Genomic DNA, 25,870 nt, shown 5'->3' on the forward strand with positions numbered 1-25,870 from the left:
GTTATTAACTTGAATTCGTTTGTAAAGAAACGAAAAAATTGATACTTCAAAAGCAGTAGATTGTAACATTTACAGTTGGACCTAGCGTAAAGCGGAGACCCCTCTCGGGCCCGGGAGTGTCCGCTTACAGGAGGTGCCTCTACGGAACATTTTGATACCTGATATTTTACGTGTATCGAGTTGCTCTCACTTTTCCATGAATTGTAAAATATTTATATTTCATTACACATTATTTAAAATCCCCTGTTGGTTCAGCCATGGAGGAAAAAATGTATTTCCTCCATTGTTAAGCGATATATGATATCTGATACATATATGATGGCTGTTTGTCTCTTATAGAGAGTTGTGTACATACGGATGTAAGACAACACTTTGTGATAGAAATACATTTACGCAGAGTATATTTCCTTAAATTATTTCAACCCAAAACGCAAATTACTGACAAATTGACAATGCTGTGGGTATCAGTGGATATATCTCAATGGAAATGCAAAATAAAACAAGCTAAAAAGCTAAATCAAAACAATAAAGTAAAACATCCAGAAAGATTTGCAGAACTTTCATGCAACAATAGCCCTTCATCAGTGCAAATGAATTATAATTTCAAATATATTGACTTTGTTTAACTAGTTAGCCTACTAGTTAAACTAGTTAGCTTTTTTTCTTTTTTATTTATTTATTTTAAACTAGTAAGCCTAGTATAGTTAACTAGTTAGCCTACTAGTTAAACTAGTTAGCATATAAGTTGAACTAGTTAGCCTACTTTAAACTAGTTAGCCTACTAGCCTTCTTTAAACATGTATTCATTATTTTAGTTCACATCTTGAACTAAACGATTTTCGATGAAAAAACGATCGAATATATTACACTACCTCATAATGGGTTATTTATTCTAAGAGTGCTGAATACAAATTGTCTTTTGTTCTGTGTAGAAGTCCAACGATTCGTCTGCCCCTTCACGACCAATACCAGACGATTTAACGCCGCCGAACGGCATCCGAAGATCACGAACTAACCAGCAATTCGACCACACTGTACCAACCTTAGAAAAAGAACAAGAATATGATATAATACATGAAGAATGTACTGACGAAGAAATAGAGAAAGGCAGATAATATACAGAATATATAAAGAATTATAATGGTGGTAATAAAGGCCAATTTAGGCACAGATGAGCAGTAACGGTAGGCCTAACACAAATATAGAATCTATGTTATTCCTTATGACAATTTACACACGACGCGGAGTGGGCGAGGGGGCCGTTTCCGCTCAGTAGATATAGATTCTACGTGGGACAAGGTACGTGATTGTCTGCTTACCGTTACCGCTCGTCTGTGTAAATTAGCCTTTACGTATATAGAAATAATATAACGTACTCTTCCCTAGTATGATATACTAAGGAAAGAATTTCCCAAAAGCCCGTCATCTGCGTTTACTTTTTAGTTTATGCTTCGCGTTATGTTTATTTTAAGGTATTTTGAATATGATAAATTTGACAAGAAAGAACATTTTTTTTGTTTTTACAATTACAACGAATAAAGTTTTTCTATGTTAAGTCACTACCCACAGCTTTTTTTAGTCATTGCAGAGCTCTCAGGGTCAGACAAACGATAAATATGTAATCCTGGAATTATCCTGACAATCCAGGAAATGATTTTAAAGTTTTACAATTACTCAAAAAAGATGTTGTGGATATTACAATAATCAATAGTCAGACAAAATAAACAAATCGTTTTTCTTGCGGAAAACCAATTTTAAATCACCGATTTGTTATTATTACAGTACATGTTTTGTCTATTATCTATTTTAAACCCACATTATAAAAATCATATCGATTTATGTAATTCAGTAAATAAAAGCACGATTCCCTGCAGTCCCGGAGGCGGTCGAACATCCGGGAGGTTCTTTGTGGCTTCAGAAATTCGTGAACTGTTTCCCGGTGTAACAAACTTTGTGAATTTCAATAACAGACCATTTGACATTAAAAACCTAAAAATATGGATACAAGTTTAAAAAATTTCTAAAAATAAACAGTTAGCGTGTTTTATTATTTTGCCCTTATTTATTTATAAAATGGGAGTATTGTTGTTAATGAGATTTGATGCTTTATTATTAATAAGGTCTTTAGGTAGGCCCATATTAGGTAGGCCTATGTTAGATACGTCTATGTTAGAAGGTCTATATTAGATAGGCCGATATTGGGTAGGCCTCATTATATTGTCGCAATCATTATGTGAATCGCTCAAATAAAATAAAAAAATGGTTGTGAAAACGTTTAACCCAGATGACACATTTTATTGGCCTACTTTTCATAAAACATATATTTTTCTTTATTTGGAATGTTTTTGTACTTCTTTTGTGCTTGTATCGTCATTATACAGTACTGCAAAGATACCCGCTTCAGTACAAATCCCGGTAGTGTTGAGCCATCCACCCACAACCGCTGAGTGGAAGTTTTGAAATGTAGTTTAAAACATTTATAGTAGGATTAAAATTCCGGAAATTATTAAAATAGAAAATAATAAAAGTTATAAATACAATGATTACAGAAAGCAAGAAAAAACTAAATAATAATTGTATTTTGTTTACAGAAAGTGAAAGCAAAATATTAACGAATCAATTAATTCATAAATACATGATTGAGAGCACGTTAACATTAAATAATAAATATAAATACTATAATATGTGAAATGTGATGGGAAGATTAAACTTCTGATCACACCATCGGTAATATTTACACAGATAAACTCGAACGACAAGCAAGGTAAAGAGTAGTGAATTAGAAAACACATTTCGTAACTTTTTTTAAATCAATAAAAGAATCTTTTAAATAATTTGTGAAAATGTCCTAAAAATGTTACATTAAAGATGTATTGTCCCCCAGAACAAATGAATCTTAACTGTTTTGTTGTTGAATAGGCCTATGCCATTTTAATGTCACATAATAGTTATCCACTTTGACCAAAAATTGGATCGAAAAAACACATTTTTAGGCAAAATATAGTTAAATTGGCTGCCAGCCAATGGATTATTGGTTGAATTTAACCATTTATTTTGTCATTGTATAAGTGAAACAGTATGTTTGTTTTCTACGGACGTGATTAACTTTATTAAAACTACAAAATAATCTATTCAAATTCTGATTTTTTTTTATGATGATACCGAAAGTATGAAATGCCGACGGTTGGGATTTTGTTACCGTCACAGAATGAAATGAATCCTATTTTATTTCTTTAAAATAAAATTTGCTAAAACTACTTTTAATCATAGTAATAGTAGAAACAAAACAAACTATTCAAAAATGGAGAGAAGAGGAAGTAAACGATAAAATACCAAAAACAATACAATATTATACAACAGCAAATCTAAGAAAATATTGAGATAATCACTATAACGATGTTCCGAGTCTCGGTTGGGGCGACTTTTTCTCATTCTCACAGATTTCCTCATCTTTATCGTTTCAAATTAATTAATTAAATTTCAGTATATCACCAGGCGGTTTAGAATTAATGTTCTTTGCCTGTTGTGTTTATATATATAAAGATTAGGCCTATGCAAATTGGCGCATTATGGTATAAGAGGCATCGTTTTAATGTGGTTTAGAAACTATTTAAGTGGCCGCAAACAATATGTTTATGCCAACGGTAGATCATCATGTTTAAAAGACACCAATATAGGGGTGCCACAGGGTTCTGTTTTAGGACCACTTTTGTTTTTAATTTACATCAATGATATAAGTCGAGCAAGTAGTAAAATAGATATAATTAGTTTTGCTGACGACACAACTTGTATAACAAGGGGAGATGACCCTACAATGTTAAACCATACTATGAATATTGAACTAGAAAAAATAAACGTATGGCTTAAAGCAAATAAGCTGTTACTGAATGTCAGCAAAACTAATTACGTTGTTTTTAGAACTAGCCAAAAGAACTTTGACAAAAACCAGTTTAAAATAAAAATGAATAATGTGTTATTACATAGAAAAGAAAATGTGACATTTCTAGGTGTAATGTTAAACGAAAATCTTAACTGGAAACATCACATACAGCTTATTAGGAAAAAAATGTGTAGGGCAATTGGTATACTTTTAAAAGTAAGAGAATTCTTTCCTCATAAAGTCCGTATTAGTCTTTATAACACCTTAGTATTACCTCACCTTCAGTATGGTAACTTAATATGGGGAAATACATACAAGAGCACGTTAGAAGTAATACTAAAACTCCAAAAGAGAGCTGTAAAATGCATTACCTTCTCTAAATCCAGACAAGCCTCAGAGCCACTGTTTAAGAAACTAAAAATATTAAACGTTTATGATATTTACAAAGTAAACGTCATAGGATTTATGGCAAACGTAAAATTCAATGAATTACCACATCACATTTTAAATATTTTTAATTACTGTGACAGTATTAGGCCTACTCATAACCTCAGAACAGAAACTGAATTCGAAATTCCCTTCACAAGACTAACTTGCAGTCAACAGTTTATACACATATATGGACCAAAATTGTGGAAAGAATTCACTTGTAATGGTGGTAATAAACCGGTTATCTTAAAGAAACAAAATAAATGTATAAAAAAACAGGTTAAAAAATACTTTTTATCACTATATGCTGATTAACAACACCTTTGTTTATTTAAGTTCTATATACTTGTTCTTATGTAAAAGGGTCCTACAAAAAAACGAAGCTATAGCTTTTTTATGCAGGATCCCTGTTCTCAGTTGTACTGTAATTATGATGTACTGTAATTGATGACTAAATAAATGTGGAATAAATGAAAAAATAAATGAAATGAAAATGTATAATTTATATTGTATATTCGTGTCCGTTTTCATAACTGTTGGCGTTGCTTGTTTGATGTTGTCACATTACTCTTTGGGCTTCAACAGTTTTATATATTTAATATTTAAAGATTGTTTCCCAAAAACATGAAAAATAAAAATTAATATAATGTAGTTTTAATCAAGTTAATAAAGAAAAGCAATCACAAAAATAATACTTTTTTAATACTTACTCACTTACTCAAAATAAACGGTTAAATTCAACCAAAACCCCATTGGCTATTTTGCTTTAAATTACAGTTTTTTTCAGGTAAATATATTTTTTTTTAATCCAATTTTTGGTGAAAATAAATAACTACTTTGTGAAATTAATATGGCATGTTCAACAAAAAAATAAAAAATAAATACATTTTCAGGGATACAATTTAATTTACTTTTTACTTAAAAGATATTGAGATATGAATAATTCACGCAACAAATAGGTACCTTTGCGTGCAATGGCAAGGGTCATGACGGATGCAGTGCAGCCTGTAATTCCACGCCAAAATTGGCACAGCAGCAGGAATTTAAACGAATGATTTTGGCCGTAAATATCTATTTCACTGAATTACACTTGTATCACGTAGTTTATCAGATTGGATGATAGCAAAGTCTCGATTCGATTAATTCATCAGCACATGATTAGTAAATTAATACAATCGCATAAAAACACCAAACCAACAATAATAATAGTAATGTGACCAACAGATAAAACATCTGATCACACCATCAACAACACAAAATAGATTTGTGTGATGTAGGCCTACCAAGGCACAATGCGTAATTACGTTATAAATGGTTAGGCCTACCGGGGAAATGTCGTTAGGGATACGCTGTTAGTTAGTTTCATGGGTAGGCCCTACATTTATCGCTAACTTTGCTACAACCAACTTACCAGGGTAAATAGCCAAGCCTAAAGAGACCCTGGTAGTATAAAAAACAACAAAAATATATCAATTATCTATTGCTTAAGATTCTTGGACGCAACGCAACGACGTAGGCGAAACGCGAATAATTTGACCAATCACAAAGCGATGGATCATTCGAACTATCGCTTGTGATTGGTCAAATTCACTTGCGTTGCGCCTACGTCGTTGCTTTGCCTCCAAGTGGCAGCCAAGCTTTACATATTATGTTTTGTTATCTAGATTTCCAAGAAAGAAATAAAAACAATTGTAAATATGTTACATAAAACTGAAAGCAACAAATTGCTCAATAAATTAGATTAATTAATCAGCACATGATTGGCAAATAAAAACAATAGTAGGCCTACGTGAATAAACAACAGAAAAAAACCAATAACTAAATAAGGATAAACCATCATATCACTTATAAGTGTAATATTCCTTTAAAGTACGCAAGAACCTAAGCGCAACGATTTGACCAATCACAAGCGATAGATTATTCAAACAGTCGTTTGTCATTGGCAAACTCGTTCGCGTTGCGTTTACGTCTTGCGTTTGCCTCCTAGAAGGGGAACCAAGCTTAACAGAATCGTTCTCAGCTTAGCCACCAAAGGCATGATATGACGTTCAAAACACTTTGTGCTAATGCTGGGCGTGTAGTATAAGTAAGGGCTGGGTAGGCTTTTATTGGCTGCTGGGTGGAGAATGTTCCCGCTCATAATTTATGTTCAATCGACTTATTGTGAATCTTACACATCACGAAAAAAACCCATTAAAAAAAACGTCATTATCGCATGTAAAATGCACTACATGTCCATGGGGTAAAAATGAAAACAATGTCTGGAGAAACGGTCACGCGATAACTACTGAAAGCGAAAAAAAATTCTCTCCAATCGTTAATTTTTTTTACAAAATTCCCTTATTTTACGATTCGTTTGTTATTGGTCCTCTTGAAGGCACGATTGTCACCATTAAATAGTATGAATCACAGAATCTAAATGAAGCTCTTAAGCGCGACAAAGGCATTGTCACTGAAAGTAGTGACAACATACCGTGTTATTGACAGTGTGACGTAGGCATAAATAGTTGAATCTTAGCAATGTCAATGAGTGATGACGTAAACAGTATTTTCCTTTCAAAAGCTGGCAATTATTGGACTTCTCATAATGACGCTGATGTGTTCAAGAGGGCGTAATGAAAATGAGCATTTATACCACCACCGATGCAAAGATTGTATTTTTTTGCTTTCAACTGCAGTCTATTATTGAAGCTCAACGGGGGAGCATGTCACGTTTTAACGCATTATACCAAAGATATGGGGTTCAGTACAGTATACTATCTTTTGTATACACAACCGATGTCATAAATCTAGGTTCTAGACATTTCGACTTAATCGGGTAAAAGATAAATATTTTGTATTTTGGCACACATGGCGTTTCATACGTATAATACTTGATCTGGAATATTAAACATAAAAAAGACAATAATAAGAAGTCTAGCGATGTAAATGTGTTTCAAACGTACAGTAGTCTTACAGAAGCTCAATATTAATGAGGGCGTGTGTCATGTTTAAACGCATTACGCTTCTCGTCTGTTTTCTGTTGAGAAATCGTGAAAAAACCCCGATGACTGATGGAAAAATTACCAACTTATAATACGATTAACTCTTCAATATTCAATCGCTTCTGATTCATACTGATATTTATACATTTCGAGATTCGACAAAGCTACGAAAATATGTGAATGTTTTGAAAGAAATAACCCGGTTCGAATCTAGTCGGCTGATCTTCTAGATGCTCTTCACTAGGGATGTAACATCATTTTTATTTGAAGAATTTAGTAAAACATTAACCAGATTGGAGAATGAGTGTTTTAAAATCATAGCTGAAAAGGTAAAAACAATAACTCACAAGATTGGCGGACCGCAATGGATACGAATAGTACGCAGAACGCCGACGATTCTACGCACATTTTTATTATTTTCCTGCGAACAATGTTCATAATATTTTGCGCTTTTATGACAATTAGCGGGAACATTCTTAATATCGTCGTATTGTATCGTCTGCGATCTGTATCAGAAGTTGCCAAAATATTCCTGCTTTCTCTGACGTTTGCGGATTTGTTTCTCGGGTTGCTAAATCTGTTTTCAATAATTCCAGCGATAATTTCGTCGTGGCCGTACGGAGGTGGACTTTGTATGGCTATCGGGTTATCTGGCAGTATTTTTTGTGGTGTTTCTTTGCTGTCGTTATTATCTGTAAGCATTGATAGATACATAGCTATCTCAAACCCTCTTCACTACATACTGTTGGTAACCAAAAAACGAGCGCTGTTTGCGGTTACTTCTATTTGGATTTTCACGTTTATTTTAGTTACTTTAGCCTCAATCCTTGAAGGAAAACAATTTGTAATTTACAAACGGGATCTGTGTACATGCATTGTAGCGTTCGGTGATTTACAGTTTAAAATATTTATCATTATTACATTATTCGCCTTTATCATGGTTCCCGGACTTCTTATGATTCTTCTGTATATCCGATTATTCTTTATTAGCAGGAAACATATTCGTCAGATTACAGAGTTAACCGTTTCATCAAATAACGGAATCCCGATTGTATCGAAGAAGGAATGGAAAGCGATCAAAACATTATTTATTGTCACCGGCGCTTTTAATATTGCATGGTTGCCATTTTTAATAGTGCATTCTTATATGGCAATAACTAATAACACTGTTAACGATGGGGCGCTATTCTTCATTCTATGGTTAGCGTTGTCTAATAGTTGGTGGAACTCTTTGATATATTCAGCTACGAATCACGCGTATCGGAAGAACGCATTGCAGGTTATGAAGTCCATGTTACCGTGCTACAAGAACCATGTACACCCAATTAATATCGATTCGGACACCAATACGTTTTCTTTAACTCAACGATAGCACGTTTTAAGATATTGGACCTCACCTTCGCTTGTACTTCATACCGTAGTTTACGATATAGTGAACTAATATTTTATTAACTTATATTCGCCCAACGCACCACAATCTTGAAAGTTAGAGACCCGAACGAATCGTACGCGCATAGAAACTCAAGAAAAAGATCGAAGTACAGGTTTTACTAAATTATAGAATGACTTTACTGCACAAACTGGACGTTATTTCCATTATGCATACTTTGCAGCTTATAATGTGACCCACTTAATTCATAACATCTTTTAAGTTATTAGTGATCCACAATAAAGTGTGAAGATACAGAGCTGACGTGTCAAAATAGTCTAAATTACTGAATAAATAAAGAGTGAAATTTCTTATTAGTATGACATCTTACGGTTCATAAAACCTAGTCTAAATTAACAAACTTCAAAAACGTTGATTTAGATTTATAGGGCGCGTGTTTGACGTTCGACTTACTGATCGTGAGATCGAGCTTCGAATCCAACTCTCGCCGCATTGCTTGTATACTTAGGCAAGGTACTTTACTTACGTTTGCCTCTCTCCACCCAGTGTATAAATGGGAACCCGGGTAGATCAAGACACAATTTTGCGCTGATTACTAGCTGCATTATGGGAGTATGTTTCCATACGTGTTTTATCCACACAAAAAATAACTGGGATAATAATGTTCAGCTCTTAGAAGTTCCCAACACAAGGCGCTATATAAATCCAGGATATTATTTATGAGATAAAGTCATGTATTTTAATCACTAAGTAACAGGTCTATTTTTGTATACCCTTTTTATCTAACAAGGCCATATACATGGCTGCAGTCGGGTGCTCAAGTTCGTGTTTACCGACTGACCAACCCACCGACATAGTGAGCTGTAGAGTCGCTTTGCACGCGACTAAAAATTGACACTGAAAATGAAAAGTAGGCGTAGGATGATTGTGAATTGTCTCTTATTATAGCGTGACAATAAAACACAAGTTTTGTTATTATGGAAATAAAAATAAAAATAAATATTTATTTATGTATATAAACACAATTTGGCAACGATCAATACATATGGAAATGAACAATACAGTAAAGTAGTGTTTTTGGTAAATATTAATAAGATATTGCATAAATAAATGTTATTGTATGTTGTACAAATGGCGCCATTCATGTCAATTTACTATAACACAGTCTTTGTACTTAGTTATCAAAAAGAGTGTGTACTTTACGATAATGCAAAGATTTGTCTTTGCAGTTAAAATTTGAATATTTCCAGAAATAAATTTAATTCGGTTATTAAAATGTATTACAATATTTATTGTCACTTTAACAACAGTTCTTCTACTCAAAGATAACAGTAACAATAACGTAAAGATTGTTCTTTGCAGTTAAAGTACTAATATTTCCATGTAATTTCATGGTAACCAGAATACATATAATAACAAGGTCATATAGAAATAACGATTACAACAATGTTGACACATCCGGTATACTGTATGTTACCATTTAGAATAATCTACATTTTGTTCTCCCTCCCGGCACTGTCTCTACTTTTTTTATTTTATTCATGTTAAAAAAACATTTATCCGATACTGTGCGAACATAAATTACTATATAGTATAACAATTTTATAATTTAACAAAATTTCATTTCGTTTAAAAAATAGAAAACTACAGTTAAAAATGTCCAAAGACGGAAACATGTAAAATAGTTTAAAAAAAGCAGAAATTGTACAAAAGATTTTAACAAACATTAACATTGTGCAATGTATATCATATCTAACTTGATACATGCCAGTGGGAAAGTCTGCAGTCCCATCATTATTTTTATCGTTAGTGGGCTTATCATATTCAATATTTTATTAGATTTCCACGCTGCTGCTCTAGCCCTTATATTCACGTATAAAAAGAGAAAAGAAACGTTTAATTATAACCCAAAAACCATTGTCTGACAATTTTAGTATTTTTTGCTTTAAATTACATTTTTTCAGGTAAACTATTATGTGACAATAAAATGACACATTCAAAAACAAATTGGAAATCAAAATATTTTCCAGAGGGACAATATATCTTTAAAACTGTTACGTCAATAAGCGAGCAGCGTTTTTTGTAAGAAATATTTCTTGTTATGTTTTAATAAAGGAACTATTGTTGAAGCTCAATGACTATATGTTCATGAGGGCGTGTGTCATTTTTTATGAAATTACGCCTATTATATCGTGCTCTGAGAAATGTTAATAGTTAGTACCACGAAACCATTGGAGTACGGCAGTTCGATTTCAAAAGCAGTAATTATTAAATGCCAATATTAATGAGGGCGTATGTCGTGTTTTAAGGCATTACACCTCTCGTCTGCTCTCTGTTGAAAGACCGTGAAAACCCCGATGACTGATGGGAAATTATTCTCCTCCTCATCACCTGTAAATCACGGAGTACGAACTCATAAATACAATAAACTGACGTGCAGTATTCAATCGCTCCTCTGACATCGGTACTTAAACAATCCGACAGATAATGTGATAGATTAATTCAACAAAGCGACGAAAAAATTGGAATGTTTTGAAAGTAATAACCCGTATTCAACCAGTTATAGTCGGCTAATTTAGAAACTCTTTAATAAATACGTGTGATAACATTTTTATTTGGAGAATTTAGTAAAACAACAACCAAATTGGAGAATGGGTGTTTGAATAAACATTTTATTCAATTATTCCTAGAGTCGCAGTTTCCACTACATAAAAAGGTAAAAGCAATAACTCAAAAGATTGCGGCGCATAAAGAGCAATGGATACGAATAGTACGCAGAACGCCGACGATTCAACGCACATTTTAATTATTTTTCTACGAACAATGTTCTTAATATTTTGTGCTTTTATGACAATTAGCGGGAATATTCTTAGTATCGTCGTATTGTATCGTCTGCGATCTGTATCAGAAGTTACCAAAATATTCCTGCTTTCACTGGCGTTTGCGGATTTGTTTGTTGGGTTGCTGAATGATCTGTTTTCTATAATTCCCGGGATAATTTCGTCGTGGCCGTACGGAGATGGACTTTGTATGGTTATCGGGTTATCTGGCAGTATTTTTTGCGGTGTTTCTTTGCTGTCGTTATTATCTGTAAGCGTTGATAGATACATAGCTATCTCAAAGCCTCTTCACTACATACTGTTGGTAACCAAAAAACGAGCGCTGTTTGCCGTTGCGTTTATTTGGATTTTCACGTTTATTTTAGTTACTTTATCGTCAATTCTTAAAGGAAAACAATCTGTGTTTTACAACCCAAACCTGTGTACATGCATGGTAGCGTGGGGTGACGTGAAGTTTAAAACATTTAACATTATTACATTGTTCGCCTTTATTATGGTTCCCGGACTTCTTATGATTCTTCTGTATATTCGATTATTCTTTATTAGCAGGAAACATATTCGTAAGATTGAAGAGTTAACCGTTTCATCAAATAACGGAATCCCGATTGTATCGAAGAAGGAATGGAAAGCGATCAAAACATTATTTATTGTCACCGGCGCTTTTAATATTGCATGGTTGCCATTTTTAATAGTGCATTCTTATATGGCAATAACTAATAACACTGTTAACGATGGGGCGCTATTCTTCATTCTATGGTTAGCGTTGTCTAATAGTTGGTGGAACTCTTTGATATATTCAGCTACGAATCGCGCGTATCGGAAGTGCGCGTTGCAGGTTATGAAGTCCATGTTACCGTGCTACAAGAACGATGTCCAGCGATTTAATGGCGATTCGGACACCAATACTAATTCTTTGAATCATCGACAGCAAGTTGTTAACACGACTGCTCAGACATTTTAAAATATTGGACATTCGTTGCTTTCTTTATAGGCCTACATCATTACACTAATAGCTGTGACCGCCGGAATTGCTAAACAAACAAACATTCGCCAAAACTGATATTATTTTGGAGTAATGATTGTGCTTGTTTCTAAAGTCTAAGATTCCATGAGTGTCTATTCGAGTAAAAACTAAATAAAGTTACCGAGAATTCATATTAAGAAATTTCCCCTTGAATAGGGTGTGGTGTAAGTTAATAAGAGTACACTTATAACTTAACTCTTCCCTGGTTAAAGTATACGTGTAAGCTAATTTTAAATGTTTATTAGGCAAACACATTAATAATAAATGTATTATATGGCGTATGCGAATTTTTTGTATTGTGTATATTTTCTGAAATTGTGAATTTGTATTGACAAATATCATGTATATTCTTTTTTTTTTCTCTTTCGTGGGGGTCACCCACATTTATTCATTCCTTTTACAAATATATATTATATAACATACATACATTTTTATAAAATAAAGAACAATAAAATTCAATATAACAGCTAAAAAGGCACTATATCTATACATGTACATAAAATCGATGGAGTAAAAGTATGCTTTAAAAACGTACATTTTATGTTTATTGCAAGTTATAGTAAAAGTACGACTATTTATCATTTAAATTTACTTTATATTAAGAAATGTATTAAAAAGTAGCTGTTTCTTTTATTATATCTTAAATCATGTATATTCTTTTAATTATTTTTGCACCATCACCAGATTCGACATTAATTTATACCACCATCTTTTATAGTTAGAATGTTATCCGCTGAAACTACTTAAAGTTCCCAATTATTAAGTCCGGCGCACACTAGAGCTTTCGGCTGAGCCAACTGGCACGAGTAACACTTGCTCACATCGTGCGTCGGGCTTTAGTTTCAGTACGTTACATTTTTTGTTTGAAGGATAGAGGATGTTCAGACGAATCGAAAGTAACGCGAGCGCATAATTTCGTGTTTGATGCAACTTTACATTAGACTTTAGGCCGTCTCAACATAACTATAAATGGTAAATCTACTCTAATTTATTTCAAACTAAACATCCACAAACAATAAACATATATCATGGAAAATGTGACCACAAACAAATAAGTAAAAAGTTAGTTGCACGATACCAAAATAAGGCGATACCCGGATAAACAATGATGATGGAGAAATTTGACCGATGAATAAAATAATCAGGAAAATAAAGTTTTCCTGATTATTAGAATTAGTCGCAATCACCGATATTTTTAAATAATAAAACATGGACTGGATGATTTTACGCGATAATACGTAGTTTTCTGAGCGTGTGCAGTATGTCTGTTAAAAAATAATACGTTTTTTTCTTCGAAAATGAAGAGTGTCGAAATATGTGTTTATTTAAAACAATTTAATCATCAATTTTCCAAATATAAAACCATAACTTGTAAACTATTGTATAGTAGGCTACCTGTCATTAATAGTATTTCACAAAAAAATATACAACGACGATCTCAATATTAATATTTATAACCGGGGTAACCTACATTATTCGTAGTTGAGTTATTAATTCTAACAACAAGTATGGCGCGCCACGCTGTCAAAACTAAGATATCTCTATTGCTTGAATAAATAACAGCTTGGCGCGCCATACACAAGGTTTAACATTCATATTTGAACCTATTCAATCTTAATTCATCAGTAACCGATGGATGTAATTAAAAGCTTTCGAATCCCGACACAAAAGAGAAGCATTTCCCGATAATATCCTTTGATTTCATTCTGAATTAACAATAGATTATTAAATTAGAAAATCAGTTGATATCGCAATGAGGTCGCAATAAATACTTTCACTCAATAGACACAGGCCTGGTAATTTGATTCTGCTGAGAAAATTGAATTGTTTTAAAGCTTAAAAAACCCTGGATATTGAGAAATATTATGTTGTCAATTCTTAAATATCTTGCAGGAAATAGGAACGGGACAGGAAACCAACACTACTTCTACTTAGACAACGTCAGCGGAGATTTTGGTAAAAGTCGCCGTTTACTATTTTAAGGATTAATTACGCATAGTTAAAACTGGACTTCATTCCCCAATTGATATAGAAGCCTAAAGTTCTGTCCACACTAGTTGGACAAAAAAAAAGTGTGATATGCCCAAATATGGTAGTGATATGACATCATCATGTCCATATATGGGCACATCACATTTTTTGTTACGTAAAGTTTGATAGTGCAGACAGAACCTTAGAATGTGTAGTCTTTATGAATCAAGAGAACAAGAGACGTTTAAAAAATATGTATAAAATACCAATAAATAAATCCGAAGGCAAATTACTGAACAATTTCAACGCTGTGGGTATCAGTGGCTGTATCTCAATGGAGATATACAATAAATAATCAAAAAGCTAAATCAAAACGATAAAGTAAAACAGCCAGAAATATTAGCAGAGCTTTAATAAATAAATAACATGCTACCTCCTATACCCCACTTACAGAAAAGTAAAATCAAGAAACTCTGTTGTTATATCACAAATGTTACATTTTCGAACAATATCGGTTTCGTGTAGCTATAGTTACAAAGTGCAAGGCATGTCCAGTTAAACTGCGTTAGCAGACCACCGTGTGTGACACAAAGGTAGGCCTAATTGTTATATAAATATTAAAACTTGGTGTATTCATTTCGTCTAATGAAAAGTCATTAGACCAACACATTAAAATAGAACGTTGTCTGAGGTAAATCAATCTATCAATCAATAAATTAAATAAACATTTTGGCTTAACAAATCACAAAGTTGAAAGAAACGTTTATTTATATCATTACAGTAGTTTCTGCTGACCAATAGCTCCAATCTCACCCTCACAAATCAACAAATAATAATAATTTATTTGGAAGCTACACTTTTGAAACAGTGGCACACTTCTTGAATGACGGTGCGTCCAGAGTAATTAAAATAAAATAGGAGTTACAAGAAAAAATGATTTAACAATAGGTTTATTTACAGTACAAGGAAACTTAAACTAAATTATGTACAAGATAAAAAAATAACAACACAAATCAACAAATTATCAAAGCACTCGTCTTTATTCTTATAATATGAATAAAGCATAACTGCTGATCAACAATGATTCTACTTCAATTACTGCAGTAACTATATTTTCTATTGCAATAACATGATTTTATTTTGTTTCAATGTAAAAGTTTACGAGGTAGCCATTAAAATATCATTGTTTTTATTCAGGAAACACCTTATTAAATAAATAACTGCCTAACCGGTTAAAGCGTAAACAAAATGCAGTTATTACTGCAGTAACTGCAGTAGAAGTCACAATTAACCAGATGAATAATCTGTGTAGAAGTATCGACATAATGACTAGAGAAAAATTCAATTTAGTTTGTGTGACTACAAAACACAGCATTAACCTAATTGATATGTTATAGGTCAACCTATTGACGAATAAAATGAACTTATCAGAGCTTTAATAATTAATAGAGTTGCAAGCCCATCATAGCACTAATGGTACGCCACACATTTTAGCAGTTTAAATTGACTGCGATTTGATAAATGTCAATCAGACAAAAGAGTGAAATATGTTTTTTAAGGCACATAATTGAATGCACTTTAAGAGGACAGTAGTTAACATTCACTGTATTTTTTTAAAGATGTATTAACCCTCAAAAACATGAAAAATAAAAATTAATAAAATCAGACTTTGAATAGATTATTTTGTAGTTTTAATAAAATTAATCAGTCCATAGAGAAAAAAACGGCAAAATATTAATGTTTTCACTTATAAAATGACAAAATAAATGATTGATTTCAACCAAAAACTATTTTTTACTATTTTTGTTAGTTTTTAGGTAAATACATTTTTTTTTCCAATCCAATTTTTGGTCAAAGCGAATAACTATTAGGTGACATTAAAATGGCATATTCAACAACAAAATTGTTTGAGAATTATTTTTTCAGGGGGACAATACATCTCTAATGTGTTTTCCTTCATGTTGGAAAAAATAACTATTTGTTGTATTGTATAGTTTTAGCCTATTTTTAAATTCTATTTCCTCCAAAACATACAAAAAAAATACAACTTTGATATATGCCATTTTGTAATTTTGATCAAGTTATTCACTATAGGCCTAGGCAAACAAACTGTGAACAACAATAAAGATTTCACTTATACATTTTTGTTTTTAAATCTACTGTTAGGTGAAAATGATCATTAAATTGGCATATTTGTTCTTGCATTCTCTTGTCAGAGTCAATTTATTCGGTATTCTGACCATTCTATCTTGTTCAAAAAACGTTTGAATTACAGTACAAAATGCGGTTTCCAGAGCAAAATTGTTTGTAATTTTTATCCAATGATTTTTAATTTCTAGTTGCCATGTTGACAACCAGATATTACGTAAAAATAAATGGTTTGATAATAAACAACCTACGTGAGCCGGAGAAGACCACCAAGAAACTAGCCAATGCCGACTAGACTTAATTTTTCTGGAATTTAAACCAAACAATAATTTTTTTTTAAACGTATACTTGATTATTCAAATAGGAATTGAAAACTACAAGTTTATAAATATTATAAAATAAATTATATAATTATTTATTTATATTCTAAAAACAATTATTTTAACTGAATTGAGTTGATCCAAGAATAATAATACTGTATTATCAGAAAATAAATAAAAATATTATAGTAGATTAATATTGATCTATTCCATGAGAAAACCATTCTTAATTATGAATAGAGCAATTATGGAAGAACTTGTTTATATCATATAAGTAAATCAAAACTCATAAAAAATTGGTTTATATTTATTTAATTTTAATGATTGATTATAATCTCAAGGTTGTCTTAATATGTTGGTTAGTTACGTACTTTTTCACGGCGACAATAGCACAGTACATCTCTCAAGGGCCAGGTGCATCCTACGTTGAATCAGAGCATGTACCTATTGATTACCAATACCTACAGCATTTCCTCTTAGCAACTGTTGCAATGTTAGTAAATCATTGTAGCATTAAGAATGATTTAAGTAAAATAACATAAACTGTTGTATCTCTAAAGCTCTGTCTACACTATACAACTTTATGTTACAAAAAATGTGATGTGTCCATTTATGGACATGATGATGTCAAATCACTACCATATTTGAGCATATTACTACCATATTTGGGCACATCACACTTTTTTTGTCAAACTAGTTTGATAGCTTCATAAAGTGCCTAATACAATGTTCCTAAGCGCTTATCATACCAAAATGATCCATAAATTATCCTAAAATAACCAAAAAAAGAAGAAAAGAAACCATTTACACCGCTATGTTCTCCAGCACTTTGAAGTTCCCATATGAGAGCTCACCGGAACAGTATTCACAGGAGCTCGAGTAAAAAAGGCATATGTCTATCCAAAACACTTTGCGGTAAAGTTTTAATGCCTCTTAATATTTCATACTCATCCAACAGTGAGAAACTTGCCAATTACATGAGGGATAAACTAAAGTCATGGTACTTATAAACTATGTCTTATTTGAGGCTTAGAAAGTGGTGTAGAAAAAGTTGTTTGTGAGTTACAATTTAAGTAGTGTAAAATTCAAATAAATATTTTTTATAGATTAGAGTAGAGTAATAAAGAATTTAAAAAGTATTAAAGGCAAATTGTAACCATTAACAATTTTAAAATGTGATAAAATTGTAAACAATTCCAATGCTCGTTTTGATAATTGCCTCACAAGATACAAACAGCTTACATTCTTATTAAGGATATTAGTTAAATGTGAACAATTATTCCAACCGGACAGGTGAACACATTGAGGTCATCCATGGACAACGAATGAAATCAAAACATTAACAGTTGGCCGCACAGCACAGTCAATACACCTAGTTCAGTCAATTGTTGATTTCCAAAACAATTCGCTGAAGGACTAATGAATTAATTTTTTTAGCAGACCTCCCCAACATTTATTAACAGCAGGCTCTTGAATATCTACATTTATTTTATCTTATTTTTATTTTATTCAATCAAAACCAACAGCGATAATTACCGCCACTTACAGGTTTGAAACATAAAATAATACATCAAAAACAAAAATATATATATAGATCTTTTTGCGATATCAAAGCATTATATATCAGTTATTTTAGCAGGAATGCTTATATTTACATACATAAACCATTTATATTGCGCAAATGTCAAGGCGTATTACAGATAACTAAAACTAAATTTTAACGTTAATCAATGTTATGAAAAAAGTGTAATTTTAGGAGTTTTTAACTTATTGACGCCTTATGAATATGCTGTGGAAGCATGTTCCACATACGGGGGCCAGAGACATCGAAGGACTGATCCCCTGTGGAGGTGATTTGTCGGAGGAAAGAGTTGGGTATTATCAAAAGAGGATCGGAGCATTTAAGCTCCCATCTTTAAAATAAGAAGTTCAGTTTATTGCGCTCTTATTCTCTAATAATCTACAATAAATATGAAATCTTACTTGTAGTTTGTGAGCCACACGATGTGTTTTACCAATGTCTGTTGTCCATACACTTGCACACAGACCATACTTGACTCCATTCGCTCTGTCAATCGCCTAAAGATACCCATATTAACAGTTGGTTAAAAGCATCATCAAAATAAAATATCCACAATCGAAATAATTCTCATTAATGAAGTCTTTACTGCATTGAAACATAACAACGTATAGTCAAGTCAAGTATCATTTATTATCATTTGTTTTAGGAAAAACATAGAAATTCTGTTTGCTCTGTTGGCGGAGCACAATATCCAACGGACACAACACGAACTCAAAAACAAAAACATTACAAAAAAAAGTCTACATCATATTTAAGGCTCTAGGCTGATGCTTTTGATTCGCATGAACAAATTTGCCTAGTGGAAAACAGGCTTTAGAAAGGTTTGTAAAGCAGGGTCACATTGTGTCACATGCATCATAGGAATTATGTTTAAGCTTACATTAGGGTTCCATATGACACTGTATTTAGGAATTTGCCTGTGGTATTATACTGCTTCACTGCAAGCTTGGTGTAGAGGTTCGAATGTCAGGCTGGTGATCTAAGGTTGTTTGTTTTTTCAAATTACTGAGCATTCAAAACATGTGAGAGTATGTATCTGACTAAAGCTCTGTCTACAATATCAAACTTTATGTGACAAAAAAATGTGATGTGCCCATATATGGACATGATGATGTCATATCACTACCATATTTGAGCATATCACTACCATATGTGGACACATCACACTTGTCTTTTCAAACTAGTTTGATAATGTAGACAGAGCTCCACTAAAGAGTAGAGAGCAGACTAACCTCTTGTTCTGTAGTAAAAGACTGGATACAAACTACAGGTCCAAATATCTCTTCTTGCATGCATCTTGATTGGTCATCAAGGCCTGTTATTATAGTAGGCAACATGAAGTAGCCCTGAAATAATTAATACATAAAAGATAAAAAACTACACACAGAAACAAGAAGCAGTCTTTGAAGGTTTTGGACGTCTAGAATGAGGTATGACTCCATGACAACACACACAGTAACAAGAAGCAGTCTTTGAAGGTTTTGGACGTCTAGAATGAGGTATGTCTCCATGACAACACACACAGAAACAAGAAGCAGTCTTTTAAGGTTTTGGACGTCTAGAATGAGGTATGTCTCCATGACAACACACACAGAAACAAGAAACAGTCTTTGAAGGTTTTGGACGTCTAGAATGAGGTATGTCTCCATGACAACACACACAGAAACAAGAAGCAGTCTTTGAAGGTTTTGGACGTCTAGAATGAGGTATGTCTCCATGACAACACACACAGAAACAAGAAGCAGTCTTTGAAGGTTTTGGACGTCTAGAATGAGGTATGTCGGAGACTCCATGACAACACACACAGAAACAAGTCTTTAGGAGTGACATGGGATTCGAACCCATGACTCTGGGATTGGTAACCATCCTACTAAAACTTATGTAGTTAGTTTTATATATATTGTTTTCAATTGATATATCATTCATTAAATATACAACAGAACTCACTTTTTCATTTTCTTTAGGCAGCGTTAGTTCATCAACAGAATCCCCAATCAATATTTTGCCACCATCTTCTTTTGCTAAACGGACATAACCTTTGACCTTAGCAAGGTGTTCCTTACTGACTAGTGCTCCCATATTTGTAGCTGAATCCTTTGGGTTTCCCACAATTATTTTCCTGCAAGTTCAAGAGTATAGTGAACATTTTGTCAACATGGGAATATATTTGTATTGTGTTAATACCTGCTTTAATACATTAGTTGTATAGGTTGATAGAATATGCTAGATGGACATTTTCACCTGTAAAGCACTGTCTACACTATGAAACTTTGTGACAAAAAAAAATATGTGCCCATATATGAACATGATGTCATATCACTACCATATTTGGGTATATCACTACCATATTTGGGCACATCACACTAAATTTTAGTTAGATAGTGTATCAGCTAATAAAATAAAAAATGTAAAGTTTCAACTCTAGAGGGCATTGCATCCACCTAAGAGACATATTAAGAGATTGATAAAAGTGTAGGTTTGGAGCCTACTAATGATGTTAATGATGATGATGATGAACCACATCTGACATGTGTGGGGTCAAGGTGTCAAATTTAATATACAGTGTACATTCCTACAATATGAGCAAAAACACTTTTTCACTTTGTAAAATCATGTTTTTAAAGTTTAGTACTGCAGCATGGAACTGAGTTCATATAAAAAAGAAATGATGACCTACAAAATAAAAAAGGGAAGTTCTTGTTCCCCCTGAACCCTCTGTATGCGTCACTGTATTAAACACTTTCTCTTACTTGGTGGCCTCAACAAATCTTGTGATGAACGTGTTGTAGATAGCATCTTGTACGTAGATCCTACTGGTACACAGACAGATCTCACCTTGGTTGGCAAAAGCTGAACGTATTACTCTGTTGATACACTTGTCAAGGTCTGCATCAGAAAACACAATCGCTGGGTTCTTGCCTCCAAGCTAAAAGAAACAAAAAGGAAATCAAATAATTAATTATAAATAAAAAAGTGGCCTTATGGCTCACTATTTACAATTTTAATTATTCATATGATATACTTAATACATTTAATATACTTAATACATTTAAAATACTTAATACATTTAATATACTAAATACATATGCTTAATACATCTTCTTTCTTTTAGGCTTTCCCATAATATTGTAAGTTATTTTAGTAAAGTGAGATAAATATATGAAATGTGTTGAGCATAGTAGTGAGTAGTACTTTAGTATGCTTGGCATTAGTGTGTAGTGACAGCAATAAATCTCACTCCTGACGACGATAACAAGTATATTGATCAAAACGTTTAGAAACTCAACTGTTCTTTTCAGAACTACATACATGGTATACTGCAAACTTTATATCAAAATAGCAATAAAATCTTTATTGAAATTATTTTCATTATCTGAGACAACTGTGACAGCCTTTGGCTGCTTGTTACATGAAAACAACTTTAATGAAAAAATTATACCAGAGTATATCTGATAAGGCTGTCGTTTTTATAAACAATGATAACTAACAATAATAATACTAGGGAGACAACTCCCTCATAATACCTCCAGTGAAAGCTTCTTGCAGTAAGGAGCACTTGCTTCAATGATCTTTTGAGCCGTGACCGTACCACCAGTAAAAGAAATAATCGGGATATCTGGATGGCGTACAATGGCATCTCCGGCTTTAGGTCCAGTACCATAAACAAAGTTAACAACACCTGGTGGAAGACCTAAAAAAGGAAAAAAAATGTTATTTATTATTTATAATTTTTTATAAAAGTATCAAAATAAAAACAAATTGAAAATAAAAAGCATACCTGCTTCATTCAGTAACTTGGCAAACATCCAAGACGTAACTGACGTAAATTCACTCGGCTTGCAGACACATGTGTTGCCGGCAGCGATGCACGGCGCCACCTTGAAAGTCAAAAGGTATAATGGTAGATTCCATGGGCTGATGAGACCAGCCACTCCGATTGGTGAACGAGTTGTGTAATTCACTGCTCCAGCTTGCTCCAAAAGAGTAGACCTAAGATTTTTTTCACATTTAAAAAAATTAATTAATTGAACGATCGTTTAATAGTACTTTTTTCGTGTACGAAAACAAAATCTTTTCGTGTTTGGAAAATATTTTGTTCTATACTATTGCTTTTGAAATACAACAGCGCCACTTATTTTGTAATTTCGCCGCGATTTGAATGTTATTTTTCGTGATGGAGGTACATTTCTGGAGAGATAATGTACTAACTTAGATCAAAAAGGCATTTAAATTAGCTTTAGATCGTTTGTAGGATTTTTATTAATTAATAGGAACATGTCTACAAGACGTGGAATCGTTGGAAAAAACATAATTAGCCTAGATGAGTTCCAGTTGTCTGTCAAAGTTTTGCCTTTCAGCCTAGGCCTGTTTGTATTAGGCTAAGTCTAGCCAAGGCGTTTTAGCCTTGCTAGGCCTAAGATTGTTTGGTTGTTTGTTGACATAATTAACACTAAAGTAGGTGCGTTTATAAAATCCATATAAATATAACAATCATTTAATATAATATTATTAAAAACCAAATGTTTAATCAATGTGAATTAAATGTAGGCCCATGGCTAGGGCTACCTTTATTTGATTCAAATGACAGGAATCTATTTAGATGTTCTTTTATATTCGTGTAATGGTACAAATAATGGCACAAGGTAAATGATGAAAGGTTAAATATCAATTGTTGATATATATCCTTTCATCATTCACCTCATACCATTATTTGTACCATTACACTAATAAACATTCATTATTTGTATATAAATACCTGCATTTCTGATAAAAAAATTATTTTTAGATTTCAACCATATTTTCTCAGCTCTTTAATTGTTATAATACTTTATTCATATAATTATGTGGTATTATTAGCAGCATTTCTAATAAAAACATTATTATTAGATTTCATTAGAAAAGTATAGTGTGGTTGCATTTGAATTATTTTTTTCCAGGACGTACCGATTGGCAGTGTGTACAAATGCTGTAGCAAAAAATCTAAAGTTATGTACTGCTCTTGGGATGTCCACTTTCCTAGCCAGTGAGACTGGTTTGCCTTGATCTTTGGATTCTGCTTGGGCTAGCTCTTCTAAATTTGCCTCAATTATGTCGGCAATCTTATTCAAAATGGTTGATCTCTCATTTGCTGTCTTAGAGGACCAACTGGAAAAGAATGCACACAATATTTATAATTTATTATATAGTAGTATTGCGTTGATTTGAGAAAAGCAATTTATATTTATATATATGTTTATAAAATGTGACTATAAATTGTCTTTGCATCTCTGACAGTCACAGCATAGTGGATCCTATGATCCTCACCAATTAGGTGGGCTCAGAGTGCTGCCTACAGTTGATGTAAGGGGGTCATGGTTGTGGTGTAAACCAAATCTTTAATTAAAACTTCATGTTCATATATTGTCAAATAAATTGCTGAAAAATCTGCAATTCAAACAAGCAAGATCAAATCAGTACTAGTACATTAGTATAGCATTGATCACTGTTTACATAAGTATAGCTAGTTAGGTACAAATACAGGGTAATCATAATGCTCTTCTAGACTAGCTAGGCTTGTTTAACAGAATATCGACGTACCTGGGAAATGCATTCTTCGCCGCGGCCACAGCCAGGTCAACCTCATCCTTTCCACTATCGGGGATACGTGCCCATACTTTCCCTGTAGATGGATCAAAACTATCTAAATGTGTATCACAAGCAATGAATTCACCCCCAATGTAATTTTCAATAACTATCTCTGCCATTTTGCAACAAAATACTAATTTTAATCTAGATTGTTAGGCCTAACGCAACGTTTACGAAACCCAACCATGCGTAGCATGCAGTTGCTTTTGTTTATGTTTTTTGATCTATCTATAGAGGGAGATCTTTACAGTTGTTTTTTTTTTGGCAACAAATGAAACTTTGCTTCTCTTACCGCCCTCTAGCACTCTGATGGTGTGTAAAATTACATCTTTTTTACCATATACACAATCAATAAAAAAATTGTTATTGTTTATTGTTTAGAGGGTATACGAACTTTTCCATTATAATTTTTCACAATATTCGACCATCCTGAGTTCAATTCTTCTTTCTCACAACAGATTGGGTCCGGTCCTCAAGGCCTAATCAACATTATCTCTAGATTTTTTTTCAAGAAGCATTTAATGTTTTTAAAAACTAAATCAGTCTGTTTTTGGATTGCTAACTGGTGCATCAACTATTTAGTTACCTTACTTGCCTTAGCTAAAAGTAAATAAAACTAAAAACATTAAATTAAAGTACTGGAACGGAGAACAAAATAGTGGTTTAAAGACCTTTTGATCACACAGAGATTGAAGTTTTTGTTGCTATTATATTTAACTACTTTTATTCATTCAGAAATCGGTAAAGTTTATGAAAATACATTTTGAACGTTATATTGAGTAGACTTATTGGAAGACAAGGTTAGGCTGCCCTAGAACCACAGTTTAGTTGTAGCTATTGTGACCGACATGGCGCGTAAACTTTCCAATTTTAGTTTATCGTCTGAGTCATAGGAAGCCAAGTAATTACAGCAAATAGGTGTTTCCATCTAGGATTAAACCACTTTATTAATGGGGGTGTTACAACGTGCACACATTATGAATCCGTAAATATACATGACTACATTGACTCTTCTTACATAAAGTGGTTTACGTCAATGGGAAATGTTACATGATGTGTTTGATTACCACTAAGTTTTAGTCTGAGAAACGTTGAGCACTCAGATCAAGTGTTTGGCAAGTTATTAAATAGTCACTCTTCTATATTTAGATCTTAGTTTACTATCCTATTTTGACTACTGTTAATTAAATAAGAACCTATAGGCATATGCATATGCATAGAATTCAAATAATTTAACATATTTTCACGTGAAAAAATCCACAGTTATTTTATTGTTAATAATGCTTTTCTTATAACAGAAACTCGGCAGACAATATAAATACTTTCAACCACCGCCCACTACCTTAAATAATTTTCAATGTTACTCATGATATTATACACCTCAGCAAATATAATAATTAAATCGATCAAATCAAATTGTATCCGATCCTTTGAACATAAACGTGTTCAGTACTGTAGAGTGCTGGATGATGATGATACACCAACATTCCACAAAATATATTTAAATTCCACATTTGTTTCAATAGACATTAAAAGATTGTAGCCACTCTATGCCATATATTATAATAGGCTATTGACACGGTTTCATTATGCCATCTATTATATAATAGGCTATTGACACGGCTTAATTAAAGGCACTATTCGAACGGAAACGTTCACGACAAATGGAAACATATT

General features: G+C 32.7%; 3 protein-coding genes across 4 annotated transcripts in view; 2 read left to right on the top strand and 1 right to left on the bottom strand.

Moving 5' to 3' along the window:
* LOC140059781 (2-aminomuconic semialdehyde dehydrogenase-like) overlaps positions 1-24,377 on the bottom strand; it is a 39,509-nt gene extending 15,132 nt beyond the window's left edge. The window contains exons 1-9 of one of the 2 annotated variants that reach the window (XM_072105704.1): positions 24,146-24,377; positions 23,513-23,713; positions 22,347-22,558; positions 22,093-22,259; positions 21,319-21,494; positions 20,516-20,687; positions 19,801-19,914; positions 18,970-19,065; positions 873-1,042 (exon numbers count right to left, since the gene is read on the bottom strand). In XM_072105704.1, coding sequence (XP_071961805.1) covers positions 893-1,042; positions 18,970-19,065; positions 19,801-19,914; positions 20,516-20,687; positions 21,319-21,494; positions 22,093-22,259; positions 22,347-22,558; positions 23,513-23,713; positions 24,146-24,312 — 1,455 coding nt within the window. In that variant the 5' untranslated portion in view covers positions 24,313-24,377 and the 3' untranslated portion in view covers positions 873-892. Of the gene's footprint in view, positions 1-872; positions 1,043-18,969; positions 19,066-19,800; positions 19,915-20,515; positions 20,688-21,318; positions 21,495-22,092; positions 22,260-22,346; positions 22,559-23,512; positions 23,714-24,145 lie in introns of those variants that run through there. The other variant, XM_072105695.1, reaches the window with a different exon arrangement.
* LOC140050474 (histamine H2 receptor-like) lies at positions 7,748-9,815 on the top strand. The gene has a single exon (XM_072095689.1). The coding sequence runs from the start codon at positions 7,748-7,750 to the stop codon at positions 8,663-8,665; it is 918 nt and encodes a 305-aa protein (XP_071951790.1). The 3' UTR covers positions 8,666-9,815.
* Positions 11,269-12,788, top strand: LOC140047382 (octopamine receptor beta-1R-like). Its single transcript, XM_072092384.1, has one exon. The coding sequence runs from the start codon at positions 11,441-11,443 to the stop codon at positions 12,482-12,484; it is 1,044 nt and encodes a 347-aa protein (XP_071948485.1). The 5' UTR covers positions 11,269-11,440; the 3' UTR covers positions 12,485-12,788.
* Positions 24,378-25,870: the final 1,493 nt, after the last annotated feature.

This window comes from Antedon mediterranea, chromosome 1 (assembly GCF_964355755.1).
Source record: "Antedon mediterranea chromosome 1, ecAntMedi1.1, whole genome shotgun sequence".
Classification (NCBI taxonomy): Eukaryota; Metazoa; Echinodermata; class Crinoidea; order Comatulida; family Antedonidae; genus Antedon; species Antedon mediterranea.